Source organism: Mastigoproctus giganteus, chromosome 7, assembly GCF_048544385.1.
Source record: "Mastigoproctus giganteus isolate SK-2022 chromosome 7, ASM4854438v1, whole genome shotgun sequence".
Lineage (NCBI taxonomy): Eukaryota > Metazoa > Arthropoda > Arachnida > Uropygi > Thelyphonidae > Mastigoproctus > Mastigoproctus giganteus.
Genome location: NC_143581.1, coordinates 81650037 through 81674454, shown reverse-complemented (window position 1 = coordinate 81674454; position 24418 = coordinate 81650037). Strand labels below are relative to the sequence as shown.

The 24418-nt window shown below is 37.8% G+C and overlaps 1 protein-coding gene across 1 annotated transcript in view; it reads right to left on the bottom strand.

The window, feature by feature from the left end:
* The window catches only part of LOC150083031 (DNA-dependent protein kinase catalytic subunit-like), a 156783-nt gene that overhangs the window by 95038 nt on the left and 37327 nt on the right, over positions 1-24418 (bottom strand). The window contains exons 5-7 of the mRNA XM_090378364.1: positions 20979-21140; positions 17071-17272; positions 4605-4793 (exon numbers count right to left, since the gene is read on the bottom strand). Of these exons, the coding sequence (XP_090234490.1) occupies positions 4605-4793; positions 17071-17272; positions 20979-21140 (553 nt within the window). The remainder of the gene's footprint in view (positions 1-4604; positions 4794-17070; positions 17273-20978; positions 21141-24418) is intronic.

Sequence of the window (24418 nt, the reverse complement as noted above, 5' to 3'; positions counted from 1 at the left end):
CTTGGGCTCAGGGGAGGTCCCCACGGACTGGAGATGTGCAAATGTATCTCAATTCACAAAGGGGGAGTGAAGGGTGACATGAGAAATTACAGACCAGTTAGTTTAACTTCTGTTCCAGGTAAAATAATGGAGTCACTGGTTAAAGATGCATTGCAGGATCATCCAGACAAGACTGCAGCAATAATTCAGACACAGCATGGGTTTGTTAAGGGAAAGTCTTGTCTGACAAATTTGATAGGATATTATGATGTGGTTACAGAGGAACTGGATGCAAAAAATTTTGATATCATATATTTGGATTTCAGGAAAGCTTTTGACACTGTTGCGCATGGAAAACTATTGTACAAATTGGAGCAGAATGGTATTAAGGGTAAGTTGCTACAATGGATAAAAGGATGGTTGAGTGGGAGAAGACAGAGGGTGGTAATTAATGGGTGCTGCTCTTCATGGACTAATGTTATTAGTGGAGTCCCACAGGGTTTGGTGTTGGGTCCACTGTTGTTTTGTATATTTATCAATGATATTGATGAAGGTATATCAGGCTTAGTGTCGAAGTTTGCAGATGATACAAAGATTGGCAGGGTTGTTAATGACAGTAATGGCAGTGTGCTACTTCAACAGGATCTAGATAATTTGGGCAGATGGGCTAAGAAGTGGCAACTGAAGTTTAGCCTTCACAATTGCAAAGTACTGCATATGAGTAGAAGTAACCCCAGAGAAACGTACCAACTGTGTGGTACTACACTTAAGGTGATAGAAAATAAAAAATTACTGGGAGTAATTGTGCAGTCAGATATGAAGTTTTCTGAGCAATGCAGACAGGCTGCCAGGGCAGGTCATGGGGTTTCGTCAATGATATATAGGAATTTTGCTAGCAGGGAAAAGGAGGTGATTGTCCCTCTGTATAAGGCAATGGTCAGGCCACGCCTTGAGTACTGCGTACAGGTCTGGAGGCCTCATTTTAGGAAGGATGTAGATTTGCTTGAGCGTGTACAGAGAAGGGCAACAAGATTGGTGAGGGGAATGAAGGGATCCTCTTACCAAGAGAGGCTTAAGTTCTGCAAATTGCAGTGGCTGGAGAGTAGGCACCTGCACGGTGATCTGATTGAGGTGTATAAGGCCTTGAATGGGTTGAGCACGCTGAATTCTGATGGGATCCTTCCACTTGTTCAGATTACGAACCTAAGGGTACATAAATTCAAATTAAGAAAAGACAGATGTAGAATAGATGTGCGGAAAATTGCCTTTAGCCAGTGGGTGGTTATTTGCTGGAACAAACTTCCATCTGTTGTTGTGGAAGTTGATAGGTTAAATAAATTTAAGGAGGAATTGGACAGGCATTTGGAGGAAATGGTGTGTTTTTTTTTTTTTGGCTGATGCTGCATAAGCTCATACACTTGCTTTATTGCATCACATGCCACTACTACTACAGTGAGGGTGGTAGAGAATGAAAAGGACCTGTGGGTAATTGTAGAATCAGATATGAAGTTTTCTAAGCAGTACAGATGGTCTGCAAGAGCATCTCATGGTGTCTTGTCAATGATATACAGGAATTTTTCTAGCAAGGACAATCAGGTGATTATCCCCTTTGTATAAGGCAATGGTAGGGCCATGCCTTGAGTACTGTATACAGGGCTGGAGGTCTCATTTTAAGATGCGTGTAGAGCTGCTGGAATGAGTACAGATAAGGGCTACAAGATTAGTGAATGGAACAAAGGATTGCTCTTACAAAGAAAAGCTTAAGTATTGTAAATTACAGTGTCTGGAGACAAGGCACCTGCAAGGTGATCTGATTGAGGTGTATAAGGCCTTGAATGATTTGAGCCAGCTCAATGCTGATGGGATTCTTTCTCTTGCCCAGATTAATTGCCTGAAGGGACATAAATTCAAATTGAGGAAAGACAGTTGTAGAATAGATGTGTGGAAATTTGCCTTTAGCCAGCGGGTGGTTGATTGTTGGAACAAACTTCCATCTGTTATTGTAGAAGTTGACAGATTAAATAAATTCAAGGCAGAAATAGACAAACATTTGGAGCAAATGGATGTGTGAAATGGGAAGGTTCTTTTTTTTTTTTTTTTTTTTTTTTTTTTTTGGCTGATGCTGTATAAGCTCGCTTTCTTGCATAATACGCTTCTACTAATGCTAATCTCCTTTGTTACTTGACTACAGACTAATTTATATCTATCATAAGCTTCTCTATCATCTGATGATTTATATGCATCCCATGCATTTTTCTTCTGTCACGTGTCTTAATAGTTCATCTGACATCCATTTAGGTCTAAGCCTTGAAAAGTTTATCTTTGTTGATATGAAAAGCCTAGTAGATTATTTGATTACATCTATTCTTTGATTACTTCCCCAAATACTTCCCATTTAGAATTTGCTGTTGATCCCACTGCATACAGTTTAAAAACTGCCTGAGAACTGCAGTCACCCTTATGAAAGAAAAAAATTTTCCCTTTACCCTTGACAATAGTTATGTCTTTAATTAAATTCCACATTAGTATGCTGTGATTTCTGAAACCCAGTAGGTCATTTACCTGCATTTTATCTCTTAATGCATGAAAAACCACTGCTGATAATGAGATTAAGAATATTGCTTCTTCCCCTCGCTTCTCTAACATGCTGCATTAAAAAACAGTTATCCAAGAAATCTACAAAAGTCTTGCTAGTGTGTGAGTGACCAACAACTCACAAACTCCAGTCAACATGTAGAAAGTTAAAATCAGGGCCATGCAAATGGGGGGGGGGTTGGATGTGCGGCACCAGGGTCACCGATCTATCTATGGGGGGCCATCAAAGTCTCAAAATAAATAGGTAAGTCCCTTAACCCCTTTTGCATCTGGGCCTCCAAGTACCTTTGCATGGCCCTGGTTAAAATCCCCCATTATGAGACTCTGATTTGCTGGAGCACTATTTCTCTGTATAGTTGTTTGGTATATTCATCACGGTAATCAAGGCAAGATGCAGCAAAAATTTCTAGAAAAATTAAGCCTAGAAAAATCTAGAAAAATTGGCTGAGAAATGGCAGTTGAAGTTTAACATTGACAAATGCAAAACTTCATATTAGGTAGCAGTAATCCCAGAGTAACATTCCAACTCTATGAGCAGTGGAAAATGAAAAAGACCTGGGGATAATTGTACAGATATGAAGTTTTCTGAGCAGTGCAGATGGGCTACCTGAACAGCCGATAGGGTTTTGTCAATGATATACCGCTTCTTGATTAGACCGGGGTTCGAGCCCGTCACCACCAAATACGGAGAAAGCGGAAAGGTCAAGGAATGACCACCGCATATTCCCGGAGCAATATGGCCTTAGTTGCTAATGCTCTTAAAAACCAAATAACAAACAAACATCAATGATATACAGGAATATTTCATTGCATAAAGCAATGATTATGCCACATCATGAGTATTTTATACAAGTCTGGAAGCCTCATTTATAAGAGGTGGATCATTTAGATGGGGTGCAGAGAACATCAACAAGATTAGTAGGAGAAACAAATGGGTGCTCTCACCTGAAAAGATTTCAGTTCTGCAAATTTCAGTGTATGAAGTATTAGATACCTGCAAGGAGATCTGAACAAGGTGTTTAAGGCTCTGAATGGGCTGAGTAAGCTGAATGCCAATGGAACCCTTCCTGTTGCTCAGACTATGATGAGGGAGCAATTCAAACTTAGGATGGTTGTAGGATAGATGTGTAGAAATTTGTCTGCAGACAGCGGGTAGTTAATTTTGGAATAAATTTCCATCCAGTGTTGAAGTGGGCAGTTTGAATAAATTCAAGGGAGAAATAAAAAAAACTAAGAAGAACTCTACATAAATAGGTGATATGGGAAGTGTTTTTTTTTTTTTTTTTTCTGATACTGTACAAAATTGCTTTCATGCATCATTTGCCACTATTAATACTAATACATTCAGATGGGGATCTATTAACATATGCATTCATAAAAGCAATATCTTCTATTTTCATCATAGAGATTTTAGCATATTCATATTTAAATATAACGAGTGATTAATTAGATGAACATTCAAAAGTCATGAGAGACAGTAAAATTGACAAACTGAAGTAAAGACACTTTAGATGTGGGGGGCAGGGGAGAATTGGGTTAGTTATATCTAATAGGATCACTCTATATTCTGTGAAAATTAATTTATTATAGTTTTACTTTCAGTTTCGGATATTTAAGGTAGACATTACTTTTGGTTTTAATGTTATCTTAATAAGAAAAGTGAATATTACACGAGTCAGAAGATGACAATAATAGCAAAACTATGTACACTTTCCTGCAGTGAAGCCTAACGTTGCAGCACTGCTCAACTCCTAGACTTTTGTTTTGTATTTTTTAAATTGAAACATTTGTTATTATGAAATTCCTTGTTCTGAAATTTTTTTTTTTTAGGGACTTTCTAAAGAGTCTGTTAAAAACTGATAAGTTCTTTACATTGGCATTTGTTATTGTGAGATTATATTGCACTATCAAATTAAAAAAAAAAAATCTTTGAAAGGAAACTGAAGACTTACAAGACTTTTCTGACAATCAATTTATTTGACATGTAATTTACAAAAAACTGATTAAATATCAAAAACAGTTGCACTCACCTGCCAGTCAACAGTTGGTTCCTTAATAAAAACATCCATAACATTCAAGAGAAGATCATAATTTGTGCGGAGTGCATTCAGTGCATAGAACATTGTTGCTTGTAAAAGACCTTTCACTTTGTGAGGAAGCATCAGGTTTAGAAATTGGGGTGTTAATCTAAATGGTATTAATTCAGGAACTGGAAGAAACTTTGAAAGCAAAGAAAATAAAATTATCAAAGTATTTTTAGGTAAATATAAGTGAGAAAATTCCAGAGTCCAGAACTCACTTGATTCTATATTTATAATTATATTCAACTGTTATTATATTATTTTCTAAAAAAATTATTAACATGACATACCAAAAATTATAAATAAACATTGAAAATTAATATTTTATATATGTCCTCACATATGAGCATAACATGTACATGACATTTTTTTTTTTTTTCCCATTTTCCATTTAATACTTTAAAATCAATCTGTTCACTCAGAAGTAACTTACAATGATTTTTTCCAAGACAATTTTTTTTCTTGAATTTATTAAAAAACAGACTTCATTGAATAATGTCAAAATGACCCTATTATATGATATTTTGTAGAAGAATTCACATGACGACCATCAGTTACTTGTTCCTATTTACATATGACGACCATCAGTTATTTGTTCCTATTCACATGACGACCATCATTAGCATTAGTAAAGGCATATGATGCAAGAAAGCAAGCTTATGCAAGCTTATCAGCCAAAAAAAAAAAAAAAACTTCCATTTCATCCCTCCATTCGTTCGAAATACCTGTCCAGCGGAGCCTTAAATTTATTTAAGCTATCAACTTCCACAACAAGGGATGGAAGTCTGTTCCACCAACCAACTACACGCTGGCGAAAGGCAAATTTCCGCACATCTATCCTACATCTGTCTTTCCTCAATTTGAATTTATGCCCTCTCAGGTGATTATTCTGAGCAAGAGGAAGAATCCCATCAGCATTGAGCATGCTCAAACCATTCAAAGCTTTATACACCTCTATCAGATCACCTTGCCGGTGCCTAGTCTCCAGACACTGTAATTTGCAAAACTTAAGCCTTTCTTCGTAAGAGCAACCCTTTGTTCCATTCACTAATCTTGTTGCCCTTCTCTGTACTCATACCAGTAGCTCTACATCCTTCTTGAAATGAGGCCTCCAGCCCTGTATACAGTACTCCAGGTGTGGCCTGATCATTGCCTTATACAAGGAGATAATCACCTCCTTATTGATTATCCAAGACGGGCTACTCTTGCAGCCCATCTGCACTGCTCAGAGAACTTCATATCTGCCTGCACAGTTACCCTCAGGTCCTTTTCATTCTCTACCACTGTCAGTGTAGTACCACAGAGTTGATATATTGCTCTGAGGTTGCTGTTTCCCATATGTAATACTTTACATTTGTCAAAGTTAAACTTCATTTGCCACCTCTCAGCCCATCTGCTCAACCTTCCCAGAAACTGTTGCAGCAGCATAGCGTCAGTAGTGTCCTTAACAACCCTGCCAACCTTTGTATCGTCTGCAAACTTGGACATTAAGCTTGATATACCATCATCAATATTATTTATAAATATAGAAAATAATAATGGACCCAACACTGAACCCTGAGGGACTCCACTAATAACATTAGTCTACGATGAGCAGTGTCCATTGATTACCACTCTCTGTCTTCCTCCCCTCATATAAGGTCAGAATGACCTTTCCTCAACCACCCCTTTATCCATTGCAGCAATTTGCCTCCAATGCCACACTGCTCCAATTATATAATGTACATAATATCAAAGTTATTCCCTGCATCCAGTTCTTTTGTGATGGCATCATAGTATCCAATCAAATTGGTCAGGCAAGACTTCCCCTTAACAAAACCATGCTGTGTCCAAGCTATAACTGAAGTCTTGTCTAGATGATCCTGCAGTGCTTCTTTTACCAGTGCCTCCATTAATTTTCCTGGAACAGAAGTTAAACTCACACTTCTATAATTACTTGTGTCAGCCTTTGTCCTCCTTTGTGAATTGGGGTCACATCTGCACATCTCCAGTCTATGGGTACCTCCCCATAATAATGGCTAATGGTTTGCTTACTTCCTTTGCTGCCTCCTTTAATATAACTGGATAGATTCCCATCCACCCCAAGTGCCTTTCTTGTGTTTATCTTCAACAATTTCTTTCCCACTTTACTCTCAGTTATTACAAGATTATCTAGCTTACTGACAGAGTTGAGTACACCCCTGGCATTCCTCTCGCTGAATAACTCCTCAAGTGTGAATGTCGATGCAAAATATTCATTTAGTTTGTTAGCTACCTGAGCAGGATTATCAACAGTTGAACCATCGATATCAAGTGGTCCAATCTGATTCATCCCCTTCCTTCTTGCTAGTGTGTCAGTGACCAACCCACAAATTCCAGTCAATATCTGGGAAATTAAAATCCCCCATTATAAGACTCTCTGATTTACTGGCCCACTCTATTTCCCTGTACAGTTTGTTATTATACTCATCAGAGTCATTAGGCCTATAGCACACTCCTACTCTCAATTTTGATCTCACAATGCTTATGGCACACCAAACTGATTCGACACTGCACTGTCCAGCAATGTTGACTGGTTTCACTTCCTTGGATTTTATGTGTTTCTTATCTAATAGCATAACCCCTCCTCCCTTCCTATCCCGTCTATCCTTTCTGTAGATGTTGTACTCCCCAAATTCCAGTTCTGCATTCCTATATCTGTGTGACACCACGTCTCTGATATCTCAACAATATCCACCTTTGATGCTTTGAGCAATACCTCAAATTCATCAAATTTATTTACCAAACTCCTAACATTGGTGTACATGCAAGTATACATGCGCCTGTTCCTATTCTTAGCTACCCTAACACAACCTATGTGTTTACTTGTACCACAATGACTCCCAGCAATCTCTGAAATATCATGCATCTTGTTTTCCAGACTTCTGCTCATTCCAATAGAAGCAGTGTAAGAATCACTTTCACCTCTGCCAGTGGCTACTGTTAATCTATTAGTCCTTGTATCCCCACAAGCTAGCAGTTTTCCGACCCACCTAACACTGCCTCGATGGCATCAGCAAATATTCTTGCACCCTTTCTATTTAAGTGTATCCCATCCCTGTAGAAGGAGTCTCTCCTGTTAACAAGCACAGACCACGCTGAAAAAAATTCTACCCCTTGAGCCTTGAACATCCCCTCCATGACCGAATTGTTTGATAAGGCTCTCATCATGTACTCCCTCCTATTGCGTCTGGGCAGAATTGCAGACACTTTCAAATTCAACCCTAATTCACGGCTTTTTTTCAACAGTGACCTGTACTTGTTAAGTAATTCTGCCAGTCTCCTACTCTTAATATCATTAGTGCCAATGTGTACAAGTATATCACCTTTTGTGCCCTTAAAAGATGATATCTGCTCTACAACGTCATCAACCTGTGCCCCTGGCAGACATACCCTGGTCCTGTTCCACCTATCCTTTTTACAAAGCATGTTCCCCGTTTCCCTGACAATAGAGTCACCAACAACTACTAGTTCCTGTGGGACCAGCGCATTCTGCCTTGGGCGTTGCCGCTGTGTTGCGTGATGACCAAGTGCAAGCTCTGGCATTGATGTGGGCAGCTGAAAGTTTGATGGGCCCCTCAATTTAGATTCTTCGAGGGCATCCACCCTGTCCTTGAAGCTCTCATATAGGCCCATAACAACGCTGAGTTGTCACCTGATTTCGTTACACTCTTTGCATTGCGAACACATAAAGACATCCCCGTGGCAATATCATGTTGACCAAACCATGCACGACATCATAAAAAATAAAGGGAAGTATTGTATTGGGCACATGGGTAGTATATGTTAAGCTTTTTCGTTTTTTTTCCGTGGTTAGTACGGGTAACTGAATCAGTGGATACAGGGGCACAACTGTACACTCAATTCTGGCTTTTACAGAGCACTGTATTTCTTCACAAGAATACTTTTGGCACAGATGTGGGGAACTACCAGTGGCACCTTACCCCAAACACCATGCCACTATGTCCATGTTTATTTGTGGTTTATTTTGTTTTTAGGAGCATTAGCAACTAAGGCCATATTGCTCCGGGTATATGCGGTGGCCATACCCTGACCTTTTCGCATCCTCCGTATTTAGTGGTCACGGGCTCGAATCCCGGTCTAATCAAGAAGCGTGTGCTCCACACTGCTGCTCCTGACCACCTGGCTATGGAAGCGGCCATTATGTCCACAAACAGTGAAGAGAATAATGTCCATGCTGCTGTTCAATGCCTTGAAGATTTCATTGTTTCTGTCATTTGAAAAAATTAATTCCTTTAAATCACTGCAGACTGGCTAAATTTCCATCTTGGTTCAATATATAAGCTATTACATTTGTGAAAAGGTAACATGCTCTAAACAAAATTTATGTCAAATCAAAAGGTACAATTAATTATGATGCTTACACTGTGGTCCACAGGGACCATAAACGTCTAATCCATTCACTTCTTGCACTTTATGTGAACTCAATTCAATATAATCTGATGAAAAGTGATAGTCTCAAACCTTTCTGAAACATGAAAGCTACACCCAAATACCTACCATTTTATCAGAGTTCTACAAAGAGCTAACCTGACTTAATTGCAGAGTTCTATAAAACTAGTTATACCTCTTCAAATTATAATCCAAAAATGAATGAGGGTTATCCTAATCTCAGTGAATATACTAATTCCATGCTGAATTATATCTATATCTCAGAGCATGACATATAAACAAGAAACCTCACTCTGCTCCTGCCCTCAATGGCATCACTCCTTTATTTGTTCAAAAACTTCAGGATGTGCTCCTGCAAACTTTTCAATTGCTTTACAACTTGTTTTTTAATGAAAAACCACAAATCTCAGAAGCTCATGCTCAAGTCCATACTCACTAATGAGTATGGGCCTGGCACAACCAGGGTCTTGAGATGGATATCACAATTCTTTTCTTTCTTGGCAATTCCCTTCTACTTCTGGTTCTTGTTCTCTCTTTCTCTCTCAGGGTAACTCAGAAATTTTTTTTTTGGCTGGTCCAGCAAAAGCCTCAAGCTTCCTTGCACCATATGACTAATAATAATAATAATAACATGAGAGGTATCAGAACCTATAGTACTTAGTACCATATATGGGTTGAAAGTTGAGAAGATGAAAAAAGATACTTGTTGATATTAGATTTGAACTTTAGTTGATTACAATTTTAAGGAAATACATATGAAGGAAGTTCCAGAAACCTGAAGTTGAATGAATAAATGAAGAAGCAGAAAAGTTGGTTCTGTGAGTTTGAAGTTGGACAGTAAAAGGGCATTGACTGGTTGTAGCATATGTTTGTACTGCTTTGGAAGAGAGCAGGAATTATAGAAGCGAATTCAGAAGAACAGTGCCCATGGAAGCATCTACAGAAAAGGCATGCAGCAGAGGCAGAACGTCTGTGAGTGGATGGACTCTGTTAGAGATGAGTCATTAATTAACCTAACTGTCCTCTTTTGAATGGAATTTAGAAGCCTGAAAGAGGTTTTGGGGACACCATCCCATATGTGGGAACAATATTCCATGGCAGGGCAGATTTGCAATTTATACAGAGTGAACAGCTGCTTGGAAGAAAAATAATGCTGACAGAAAAAGAAAAAAAACCCAATTTTTTAGATGCAGAAGAAGCAGTATTTGTAATGCGCTTATGCCAAGAGAGATTAGAGATCGTATATCTCTATTGGGGATTACCCTGAGAACAAGTCAGGGTAATCCCCAATAGAGATATATGTTCTTGCTTAGAAATTAGAGTGTCATTGAAAATATTTATAGGAGCAGAAGAAATCTTTTTGAGAGATATAAGACAGGACTGAGTTTTAGAGGGATTGAAATCAACTAAGCTATCTTTACCCCACTGAAGAATTACTTGGAGATCAGCACATAAGGAACTGATAGTGGATATTCGAGAAGTTGAAGCTGTTTGTGCAGGGCAAGGTTTCTCAAACTGGAAGGTGGAATACAATGTACTATCATCAGCAAAACAATGGGTAGGAATTCTGGTCAACAGAAGAATGTCATTAATATACAAAGAACCAAACCTTGGGGAATACCAGCATTAGTAGAGAAGTAAGAAGACCATCATCCACAGCAAGCAGTCAGAGAGAAAACTGGATACCCAATTACAAAAAACAAACCATTAGATGGAAGCTTATTTAGAAGACATTTATGCCAAACATGATCAAAAGCCTTTGAAATGTTAAGAGCAACTGCTCGAGTTTCACCAAACTTTTCCAATGAATTTGTCTATAGACAGTAATATAAGCCAGAATATCACCAGTGGATTGATACTGAAGAAATCCATACCGGCAAGCATTCATCAGATGGAAGGTTTCTAGATGGTTTAAGAGTTGGCAGTTAATTGATTACTTCATTACTTTAGAAATAGTAGAAGTAAGTGCAATGGGATGATAATAGATGGGAGGGATTTGTCGCCCTTTTTAGGAACTCTCAGGATATCAGCATATTTCCAAGCAGAAGGGAAAATACCTTGTGTCACCCTTCGATCCCCCCTTTGTGAATTGGGGATACATTTGCACATCTCCAGTCCGTGGGGACCTCCCCTGAGTCCAAGGATGGTCTCATAATTATGGCTAAGGGTTTGCTTAGTTGCTTTGCCGCCTCCTTTAATATAACTGGATAGATCCCATCCACCCCAGGTGCCTTTCTTATGTTTAACTTCAACAATTTCTCCTCCACTTTGCTCTCAGTTATTACAAAATTATTAAGCACCCTGCTACAATTTGATAACCTTCTGCCATTTTCAAACCTTAATAACTCCTCATGTGTGAATGTAGATGCAAAATACTCATTCAGTTTGTTTGCTATCTGAGCAGGATCATCAACAGTCGAACCATTGATATCAAGTGGACCAATCAGATTCATCCCTTTCCTTTTAGAGTTTATTTAAGTAAAGAAATCCTTGCTGTTTTTCTTAGCATCTTTTGCCAACGATTTCTCATAATCTGCCTTCTTTTTATATATAACGAAAGCATTACGAATGGCAAATTCAGCCTTTACCATAAGATCCAAGCATGGTCTGTTTTGATGAAAGCCATATTGACTATGGCTCATTAGATGTTCTGACTCAATGATCCAGACGAGTCTTCTGTGGACAATTTTTTCAAGGATTTTGCTGAGGTAGCTTGAGAGAGATATTGGTCTATTAGCTATGAGGGTTAGTTGGACATTTTTCAGACTTTAGGAATGCCAAACAGTAGAGTGATGCCAAGGAGCTGGAAAAGCATTTTATAAAAAAATATGAGTGTAAAAAACCAGGAGTAGGTGCAAAGCTTTGTCATCAAGATGTAGCATGATATAATGGATAACATATGGCCCAGCAGCACCATTGTGGGCTGTTCTAATCGCATGGAAATATTCAGAATATTGCAAAGGTTTGTTATATGGAAGAAGGAGGGCGGCTTGAAAGTTAATAGAATGCTTTTAGAACGGATCCAGGATTATTATTTAGCTTGCCTTTGTATGAAATGTGCTTTTGTCCTTAACTTCTTATAATTAATGAGATTGGCTGTAGTTGGACTTTGCTGAAACAAATTCCAGGCTTTATTTTTTGCTTTCTTTGCTTTGGTGAATTCTTCATTCCACCAATAATTATAATGCTTTTGGCCCAAGGGATTTGATAGTGGTATTGTGTCTTTGGCCACATTTACAAGATGCAACCTGATGCAGTCCGTTGCATTATCAATAGGCTGGAGGCAGATTTTTTTCTTATCGAGGGAGATTGATGACTGAAATTTTGCCCAGTATGCTTAGAAAAATTCCCATTTCCTGCAGGGTTGAGCTAAAGGAGTCTGTGCTATCAAAATGTTGCATACGATTGGGAAGTGATCACTGCCCATGGGATCATTTATAACATACCACTCTATGGTCGGGACCAGTACTGGTGAACAAATTGAGAGCTTTATTGCTGAGATATGTCCAACTGGGAGCTGTACAAGAGTGTGTGCACCAATATTTAATATGAAGAGATTTTGTACCTCTAGAAAGCTTTCAATGAGTAGACCTCAGATGGATGGAGGAACATGGTGAAGACAACAGGGACTTGTATTTACTTTTTCGTTTCAATTTACTTTTATTTGCTTTTGACTATTTATACACTGATATGCCAAAACATTATGTTCAGCAAGTCATTATGCAAATCGAAGCAACTGCAGGTGAACTATGGCACGTGTGCGAGTCGGGACATGGTACAAAAAACACCTGATACTGAGCTCCGTTAATTAGTGTTACTCTTGTTCTTCAGATGAGAAAGGCAGCAGACTTAAGCGAGTTTGACAAAAGCCAAATTGCAATGCCCAGATGACTGGGTCAGAGCATATCTGAAACGGCATGGCTGGTGGGGTGCTCACGGTCAGCCATGGTTAGTACCTACCAAAAGTGTGAGGAGGGGAGACCCACAAACCATCTGCGAGGTGTTGGACGACCATGGCTCATCGATGCGCGAGGTGAGTGAAGGCTCTCCTGGATGGTACATGGCAACAGCAGGGCGACTGTGGCACAACTCGCCAGTAATTGTAATGCTGGTGATGGGAGTAATGTGTCACAGCACACAGTATATCGAACTCTGACGAAAATGGGGCTGTGTAGCTGCAGCCACTCCGAGTGCCCATGCTAACCACAGTTCACCGGCGACAGCATCTACAATGGGGACGCAAGCATCGAAACTGTACCTTGAGTGATTGGATGAAGGTCATCTGGTCCGACGAATCACGTTTCCTGTTGCACCATGTGGACGGCCGGGTACATGTGCTTCGTTTACCTGGGGAAGTGATGGCACCTGGATGCACCATGGGACGAAAACAAGCCAATGGCGGCGGTGTCATGCTTTGGGTGATGTTCTGCTTGGATATCCTGAGTCCTGTCATTCATGTGCTGGGCACTCTGATGCCTATCACCTACCTAAACATCAAAGAAATCAAAGAAGCAATCCTGGGAGCGACTTGTCTCTTACATGGGAAATTCGGATCCCTGGGGTTGGTGTACAAAATCACCACAAACAAACTCCCCAGGGGGGAAGTGAACACCGCTAGAGAAATCCCACAGGGAAACCTAACCACCACCTGGAGGGACTCAGTCCAAATATCTTAAACAACATTTTTCATCCAAACATTAATCCAACAACAACCAAGCAGCATGAGATCTGCAGAGAAAACAAAACCTATTGGACTGGACAAGTTGAATCGCAGTTCACACAGGAAGAACTTCTAGCCACTGCAGCTCTTATCAAAGGGAAAAAATGTCTGGGGTCCGGCTTGTTTGAGCCTGAGATGTGAAGAAGGTTGTGGAGCTTGCCCCTGAGCTGTTGTTGATCCTATTCAATCTCTGCCTACACACTGGCACCTTCCCGGATGACTGGAAGGTTGCAAAAATGAAACTGATCCTTAAAAATCTGACAAAACCACAGCATCTACCAAGTTCATACAGGCCCATAGCCCTATTGTCCATATGCAGCAAGCTCCTAAAGCATCTCCTCCATGTACGGATCCAAAGCCACTACGAGAAAGCAAACCTAGTATCACCAAACCAATATGGCTTCAGACTGGGGCGTTCCACGGTTGATGCTCTACAGGCACTGCTCACTGAGGCCCGCCAAGCAGACAGGAAATACTTCCTGATGATTAAAATAGATTTTGCGGGGGGCGTTCGACACCCTATGGTGGCTGAGCATCCTCCGCAGACTCAGGCAAGCAAATGTACCAGACCATTTGTTCAATATCATGAAGAGCTACCTCTCAAATAGGGTGGTGATCACAGTAAATGCTCCTTTTCAGAAACTCACAAGACGGATACACCATGGCTGCCCCCAGGGCTCAGTCCTGGGGCTGACCTTATGGAACATGGTGATGGACGAATTTCTACACCTTGACCTCTGGGAGGTTTGTTCACAAGCCTTCGCTGATGACCTCATCCTGATGGTGGCTGCAAATTCCAGGGCCCAGCTTGAGACCTTGAGACTTGGGCCCACTAGGGGCCCAACAGCTAAAAGGTCAGGGGAACAACACAACATGACACTATACAACATAAACCTTACACTTTTTAAAATCTCTGGCCTTCACAGCGTTCTGTGTTTCACAAACAGAGTACACAACATGGAGATGGGGGAAACCCCCTGAGGCCATTAGACAATGAACACTTTACCTAAACATCATTGCTGACCGGGTACACCCTTTCATGGCAACGGTCTTCCCCTCTGGCAGTGCTGTCTTTCAACAGGATAATGCACCATGCCACACCGCCTGGATTGTTTGAGACTGGTTTGTGGAACATGAGGAAGAATTCCAGGTATTGCCTCAGCCTCCAAATTTCCCATACATCAATCCCATCGAGCATCTGAGGTTTGTGTTGGAACAGCAACTCCGAACTGTGGCATCTCAACCACAGACCTTACAGTAGTTAAAGGATCTGCTGATCACATGTTGGTACCAGATACCACAAGACACACTTAGAAATCTTGTAGCATCCATTTCTCGCTGGGTACGAGCTGTTTTGGCTGCATGTAAATAAAAATAAATTTTCTGTTTATACTCCGGGACGACCAAACAGTCAGAGGAGTTAACAAAATAGACAGAATACAAGAAAGAGCACCGTATTCAGCAGTCACAGGCTTGAACCCCGGTCACTCAAGGCACATGTACTTATGCACCCGCACGCCTGACCACTAGGCTACGGCGGCCCTAATGTGGAGGACCAACATCATATTAGGCAGGTGGTCATAATGTTTTGGCTCATTGGTGTATTTTATATTTGTATTTGTGCATTTTTACCACTTTTTATTATTATAACTACGATGCTACATTACTACGATGTGGTCACAAAGGAACTGGATGAAAAAAATAATTCTGATATCATATACTTGGATTTCAGGAAATCTTTTGATATTGTTGCACAGGGAAGACTGCTGGAGTGGTGTGGCATTAAGGGCAAGTTTCTGCAATGGATAAAGGGATTGTTGAGTGGAAGACGGCAGAGAGTTGTAATAAATGGACACTGCTCTATGTGAACTAATGTTATTAGTGGAGTCCCCCAGTGTTTGGTGATGGCCCATTGTTGTTTTGTGTATTTATTAATGATATCGATGAAGATATATCAGGCTTAATGTCCATGTTTGCAGATGATACAATGGTTAGCAGGGTTGTTGATGATAGTAAAGACCGTATGCTACTACAAGAGGATCTAGAAAAGTTAGGTAGATGGGCTGAGAAGTGGCAACTGAAGTTTAATATTGACAAATGCAAAGTACTGCATATGGGTAGCACTAACCAAGAGAAACATACCAACTGTGTGGTACTACACTCAGGGAGGTGGAGAATGAAAGAGACCTGCGAGTAATTGTTCAGTCGGATATGAAGTTTTCTGAGAGTGCAGACAGGCTGCCAGAGCAGGTTATGGAGTTTTGTCAATGATATATAGGAATTTTGCTAGCAGAGACAAGGAGGTGATTATACCTTTGTATAAGGTATAATCAGGCTACAACTTGAGTACTGTGTACAGGTCTGGAGGCATCATTTTAGGAAGGATGTAGAGTTGCTAGGATGAGTACAGAGAAGGGCAACAAGATTGGTGAGAGGAACAGAGGGGTTCTCTTACTAGAAGAGGCTTAAATTCTGTAATTTGCAGCATGTGGAGACTAGGCACCTGTGAGGTGATCTGATTGAGGTGTACAAGGCCTTGAATGGTTTGAGCAGGCACAATGCTGATGGGATACTTCCACTTGCTGAGATTAAGAACCTGAGAGGACATAGCTTCAAATTGAGGAAAGACAGTTGTAGAATAGACATGCAGAAGTTTGCCTTTAGCCAGTGGGTAGTTGATTGCTGGTACAGACTTCCATCTGTTGTGGAAGGTGATAGCTATAAATTTAAGGTTGAACTAGACAAATATTTGGAATGACCGGATGGGTGAAATGGGAAGGGTCTTTTTTTTTTGGCTGATGCTCTATAAGCTTGCTTTCTTGCATCATATGTTTCAACTAATGCTAATAATTTTATTAATGTTATTTAATCATATATGATTAAATTAGGATGATATGCCACTGATTTAATATAATAAAGTAGACTATATACATGCTATGCTTTTCTGTCTTAGCGCATCATTTTTGAAAAAAATCTTGTCAACTTGAATTTTGATATTTAGCATAAAACTTTCTACAGTGATTACACCTATTCTACCTTTCCTAACTCATTCTGTTCAACTAATATATGATATCGTGTAGGCCACTGAAATCTTGACAGAATGTAAAGAACTGTGTTGAATCTAAAGAGATTTCTGCTGTAATCAGTATATTTAATGTTTTTAATATTTCCTACAAGCAGGTAATTGTATGCATGGGAATAAAATAACCCAAAATTAGTTTGGTTTTGTAATGCACAATTTATGTTAGTATGCCATGAACTTACCTGTGTACTGGAACCAAATGCAAGGCCAAAGTCAATGCCAATTTCATATCCAGAGTTTAAGCTTATTAGAGAGTTGCTTAAATGTCGATCTCCAATGCCAAGTATCCAATGGGATATGCAGATAACTGCATGTGACTTTATAAAATTGGACCGTAAAGTCAGGAATGCCTCAGGTGAGGAACTGAGCTGTTCAAATGCTTTTCTATAAGTGAAAAGTAACCAACTATTTAATAAAATAGGAATAGAAAACAACATTAGTAAAAATAGCAGTAATAAAAATAATCAAAAATAATAAAATGATAAAACAATAAAAAAGTTTCAATAGTTTTTCAATGTTATTCAAATCACTAGAGACAGAAAACTTTTAAAACGTTCTCTACAGAAGTAATGCTTTTACAAATACCTTGCATATCTACTCAATATACACTACACTGAGATTGAAAGAAATTATATTTTGAAGCACTTATGAAAGTGCATCAAATCTTGCTGAGATCATCTTGTTTCCTCTGCAGCTAGTGCTTTCAAAAGCATATGGATTTTCAAAATAAAATGGAAAAAGGATAGAGCAGAATACAATTAAATAAAAGAAAGTAGGATTTCATCTGCTGGGCTCCCATGTTATCCGCAATCATCAAAAGCAAAGACAGCTAAAAACAAGTACAAGTAATTAAAGTATGCAGTCTATTACATTTAAGCTTGTTCAGTTTTTTTTTTTTTTTCTTTCTCTATAATTAATAGAAATGAAAAGTAAATACAGTTATCTCCTTATCAATTAATTATTAATATTTTAACATTATAGAACACAATAAAATTCTACGGTTTTAAGTTCTTTAAACTCGGTTTAATTACAATGCTATGATATTTATTACTCTTCTTCCATATACTTTTAAATCTCTTTATCTTTCTGTGTGTATATATATATATCTATATATATATATATATTGTTATTTTATTTTATTTTTTTTAGGAGCATTAGCAACTAAGGCCATATTTCTCCGAGAATATGCGGTGGTCATTCCCGGACCTTTCCGCATCCTCCGTATTTGGTGGTGACGGGCTCGAACCCCGGTCTAATCAAGAAGCGTGTGTTACACACTGCTGCTCCTTCCCACCTGGCTATGGAGGCGCCCTATATATATGTTTATCTATTAAACAGCAACAATATATTCATGAGTCTTACATAACAATACACATGAAGTGTGCATGGACTGTTTAAATCTACCAAACACATATAAAGTATGATTTTCTTTTCATTTCTTTTTTTTTTTTTTTTTTTTTACATACACATTGTATGGAAATAGAAATAATACTTGCTAGATTTCTGTCTGTCAGATTTTAATGAAATTTGGAATGGCTTGACAAATATTTTTAAAATGCTGAAATATAAAATTACATGAAAATCTATAAACTTGAAATTGGCTGTTACATGAAGATGAATGGACTTCATCTTTATTGTGAAGACAATAGACACATATTCATATAGACTCAATTATCACTGAATTATGACCACCCCATCCATAATTAACTGGCCACATAGCTTGCACTATAAAAAGCTGAACAGCTTCATATGCTAGAGTAGTGGTAATTTGCATCTGGTCATGTAAGTCACAGTGATAAAGTAGCAGTTATGAGATGTAGTAGAGATATCATGGAGTTTCAAAATGGCATGATTGTGGGAGCTTATGTGTTGGGTGCTTCCACATCAGAAATGGCATATCTTGTCAGCTGCTCATGGTTCACTGTGGTTAAGGTGTACAAAGAATGGTATTAAATGGGTGAAACCAACTCCCACTGACAGAACTGTAAAGGATTACAAAAGGTGAATGTTTGTGGTAAGTGAAGCATGAAGTGCATTGTACAGACAATGGCATTTCATTGTGCGGCAACTGACATCATAATGCAGTACAATACGGGGAATGTAAGAACAATATCCCAAGTGAAGATGCGCCACACACTCAGACATATGGGGTTCCACAGTAGATGGCAAATGCTGTGGTGTCAACAGCATGCTGGTTGGACACTGGAGGATTGGAAATGAGTGTGCTGGTCAAATGAGTACAAATACCTGGTGCCCACTATCCAGGCAGGTGGTGGTTGCTTAATATAGAGCATGTTTTTCTGGCAAGAACTAGAACCCCCCCCTGTGCAAAAGGACTACTGTTTCACTGGTGAGGTCTTAGTGTTATAGGTCAAGCAGCACCAGGTGTACCCTCCAACTCCACTACTCGTGAGGTTTACTGGCAGCTCTTGGGAGACCATGTGCACCATGTTGTGTTGCATTTTTTCCCAGCAAAACGGAATTTTCCAAGGTGATAATGCACCATATAATCAGGCCTGCACTGTGTGCAAGTAGTTCAAGGAACACAGTGAAGATATCACTCATCATTATTGGCCTCTAAATTTGTCTGACCTCAATCCAATTGAACATTTGTGGGATGTTTCTGAACAGGAAGTGAGGTGTATGGACAAGCAACTGTCATCTATTTTGGCACTGTGGAAAGCCATGTAGGCAGCATGGCTACAGATCCCTATGGATGTCTTCAGACATCTAGTGGAGTCAATGCCTAGGCGAATAGCAGCTGTTATCCAATCGAATGGTGATCCAATACAGTATTACGTAGGTGGTCACAACTCAGTGATCACTCAGTGTATAAATGAATGTGCCTAAAATATCAAGGGATATAGCAATATCCCTTGATTTTAATAATTTCTAAATCTGGTTGAAAGGCTGTGGTCCAATCTTATTCAAAGTGTAACCATGCAAAGTAATTACCCATTGAACCAAAGGAAACCTTCAAGAACCTCAACAATGACTATCTCCAGGCAATGACTTTAAATGGAAAATTAATAAGAAAGTTGGAATGAAAGTATCTCAACAGACAAGGGCAGCATTATAGGGAAAGAAAAAAAAAAAAAAAAAAAAAAAAAAAGTTATAAATGGTGTATAAGTGCTTTTCTAAAAATAATTTCTTTAAGCTTAATAAAGTGAGTAGTTTTAATCTTGTATAATTTTACCCTTTACATATATATTTTATTTAAAGGTCTTGCATTATATTAGTTTAGCTTGTCCTCGGATGCACTAATAAGTATCTCATATTTTATAATGCTATAACCAAAACTCATACCATTTTTTATTTATGGATTATTACAGTATACCTTAATGGAGACAAATGGATCAATCTTCAGTTGCTCCATAAAAATGTCTACATCTTTTGGTATGAATTTTTTTTTTTATCACAACTGTTAATCATGTAAAAGTAACCACTTCTAATAAAAATCAAATAATAATATTTTACAGAGATTTAATGCTGTACAATTTCCAAGACAAGAAGTAAACTAAAACTTTTGTAATTTTAAAATTTTGTACAACAGTCATGTCATTACAATTCTTACAGACAGTTAAACTAAACATTTTAACAATTTTAATTGTCATATTGGAAAAGAGGATCGGCTAGTAGTCCCCCTCTTCCATTATGACAGGAAAAAGAAGAGGAAAAGGAAAAGTTACAGAAAAGGGGTCTTGTCTTTCACAGGACCTCTTTTCCATGACTTTATAATGGAATTGTAGAGTGGGCTTGGAAATACCATGACAAATGCTGGTATATAGGGTACCAATTATAGTTGTTGATAATTTACTTAATTTACAAAGTTATCTTTTGCATTTCACAGAAAAGGTAATTTTTTACATTCACAGAAATGGTTACCTTTTGTAATGGTTATCAACACACACTAAATTTACATACATACTGAGGTGTCTTATTATTAATTGAATATTTTAAATTTTTTATTGACTATTTCTTAATGATTAAGAAAAGTTCTTCTCTGGTTAATCATATGTGAAGCTGTGGGCAGCGGAAGTGTACAAGTGATTATTTATATCAAACAAAATGCACAAAAGTTACACATACCTAAGTAAATATTTTGGTACAAGATTGGACATTTCCCTATATTTCTGAACAACAGCCATATCATTATAATTCTTATAGATATTCCAGTAAAGTTGAGCAGGGTTGACTACAGGCGAACTTTTGTAGCTAAGCCAACGTACAACATGTTCCCTTATTTTAGATCTGTAAAGATAAAATAACCATTAAAAATAACTAGAAATAGGATGACATATTTACAAATGTAATTTATTTGCACATCCTTATCTAATAGAGAGGGAGGGTCTTGCTACTCATAGAACTAATAAAATTGTTCACTTGTAGAGAGATTAATAATATATAAACACGAGTGTTGTTTTTTACTGGAGTTATTATTATTATTATTGTTATTTTTACTAGCCATATAGTGCAAGGAAGTCTGAGGCTTATGCTGCATCAGCTAAAAAAAAATTTCCAAGTTACCCTGAGAGAGAGGGAGAGGTACAAGGGAATCACCAAGAAAGAGAAGAATGATGATATCCAGCTCAGGACCCTGGGTGTGCCAAGCCCGTACTCACCAGATGCGAGTCCAATAATACTGAAATATGAACCTCAGTTATTCGTAAATACTTTTATTAGGAGTATAGTTAACACAGTCTGTGTTAACTATACTCCTAAAATTTGTTGTAATAATTTATGAAATGGAAAAGGCATCACAAGTTTTTGAAAACAGATAATAATTACTGAATGGAAAAGGCATTATGCAAGTTTTCATATTAAAAGAGGTATTAGTATCTAGGGAACAGCTTCACTTCCATAAGAAACTAAATTCCTATAGCTATAAGAAAAATTTCAGTTAAAATACTCATGATTTAAGTATGTGGTGGTTTTCCATGGAATCTAGATTTTTATAATGACCACTCTTATACCATGTGAATATTAAGATAGTTTATTTAACTATTAACTAAATCACTATACATTAAGGTATCGTTTCAGGAACCTTGCCAGAACCCATCCATTACCACACATAGGCTGTTTTTTTTAAAGACAAAAAGAAAAAAGAATAAGCCATATTACTATTATGTTAAAATTAATATTACATATACAAAACTTCATGGATTATTACTATATACAATTTATGCATAGTATATTATACATTATTTATACATTTATATTAGTTTTTACCTATTCTATTCAAATTGAATAGTATACTTACTAGAATAAATAATATAAATTGAAATTAAAGTTAATCAGAATTTCTTACCTGTTGCCAACCATTATAAATGAAATATAATGTACTATGCATAAATTTTATATAGTAATTATCCACTAGAAGTTTTGTATATGTAATATTAATTTTAACATATAAGTAATTTGGTTTGTTATTTTTTTCTTTTTGTCCTTAAAACACACAGCTTATGTATGGTCTGAGGATGGGTTCTGGCAACGTTTCCGAAATGTTACCTTAATGTATAACAATTAACTTAATAGCTAAATACAGGCAACCCCCATATAACACAGTACTTCTACAACATGGTTTCGCTCTAACATGAGTGATAAATTGTGGCAATCCTCGCATAGTACAGTACTTAAATAACACAGTTTTGCTCTAACATGGTTAGAGCAAAACTGTGTTGTTGCAAACCTCACATAACACAGTATTTTTGAGCTTTTGTGTGGGGGAAACTTTGCTATTATGTTGGATATAATTTTTAAACATTTCCATTCTTTTTTGTAAATTTCTTCTTTTGGCTCGTTAATCGTTAAAAAAAAAAAAAAAAAATTATTGGGGACAAGTTCAAGTACAATGTCAGGGACAAGTTCAATTCTGTGATATTGAACTTGTGGAAAAAGAAATCTAGATTTCAAAGTTTTATTACTTTTGGATAACGCTCCAGGCCATCCAAAAGATTTAAGTCATCCAAATGCTGAAGTGACGTTCCTACCACCTAATAGAGCTACTCCTCAACTTACATAAGTCAAATTTTATGTAAGTCGGAATTTCCCTAAATGCTTATGCAGCCACTCACAACTATGCGCAGTGAATTTGATTGAAGCAGTAATATTTATTCATTTTTTTTATCTCATGCACATGAAAAATTACAAAAGTGTACAAAATTACAAAAATTTCAAAACTATAAAATTACAAAAAGAGAGAGGAGACAGGCATAACGTCAGCAAGTTTTACCTTTCGAGCATCATTACCAGAATTAACACTCCAGCTGATAAGCACACTGCTGCAGAGGTTGAGGGCTGTGGAGATTTAGAAGGGGTTTTTCCAACACATCACAAAATATCTCTACAGCTGCAGAATCAGCACTGGCAACTTCACCGCATACTTTAATGTTTTGGAAACCAGCGCAATGCTTAAACCTATTAAACCACCCATTGCTTGGCACAAACTTGGCTTGGGGTTCACCGTACTTATCCTTAATATCTTTATAAATACTTCTTGCTTTTGCTTGAATGGCCATTGGACTCAGGGGCACTTGCTTCTGAATTTGATTTTCCATCCATATTATTAATAGCTTTTCCATCTTTGATATAGCACCTGAATACTGTTTTGTGATCACTGTTGATCTTGAATGCATTGCTCCTTTAACATGTTCTTTTATACATACACTGTCCCTTAAAATAGTATTCACTATTGAAGCAGTGAGACCTAATTCAGTGAAATAGATGACAAAATTTGTCTTGCTTCGTACTTCTCAATTAATCATCTTCATTTCTAAATCAATTTTGTTTCGTTTCCTAGCACTGCCAGCACTTGCACTTTCCATTGGTCCCTTTCCCTTTACCATTGTAATAAGTAAATAGGAATGAAGAGAAGATTCTGAAAATTTATTTATGTTTTTTATATGATTGAAGATTTCAGTGAGGGGAACTTATTTCACCATAATACCGTAACATAAAAGCCCACAGAATTCCAGTTATCAGTATTATTCCAAATGCAATAAGATCTAGTTTACTACCTGATTATAATAGATTGTGTTGTTGTTGTTGATGAGTTTAACGACAATAGTGGTTTCTGGCTGCTAGGGCCATATTGTGTCTTTCTAATGGTGAATATGAAATATTAGCTTAATTGTGATAACTATATTTTATGATATATTCCTATACGATTTAGGAAAGTAAATAGTTCTTTTTCATTAGAATCATCTCCCAGAATCTGTAATAAATTTATTGATGACTATGTATTAGCTATTGATTTAAAGGTGTTTAAGCGGATATTTTGAAAGTGGGGACAGTCCACTAGCAAATAGCAAATGGTCAGTTGTACTTGACATGATGTACATTGGGGTGCGCTGTCATTAGTTAATAGATACAGGTGAGTGAGGTGAGTATGCCCAATCCTTAGCCTTCCTAAAATTATTTCATCTTGCCTGTTTTTTCGGAAGCTGGAGTGCCACAGCTTTGGTTCCTGTTTTATTTGGTGGAGTTTATTTCCTGGATAACATGCTTTAAGGATAATGTGTTTGTAATCT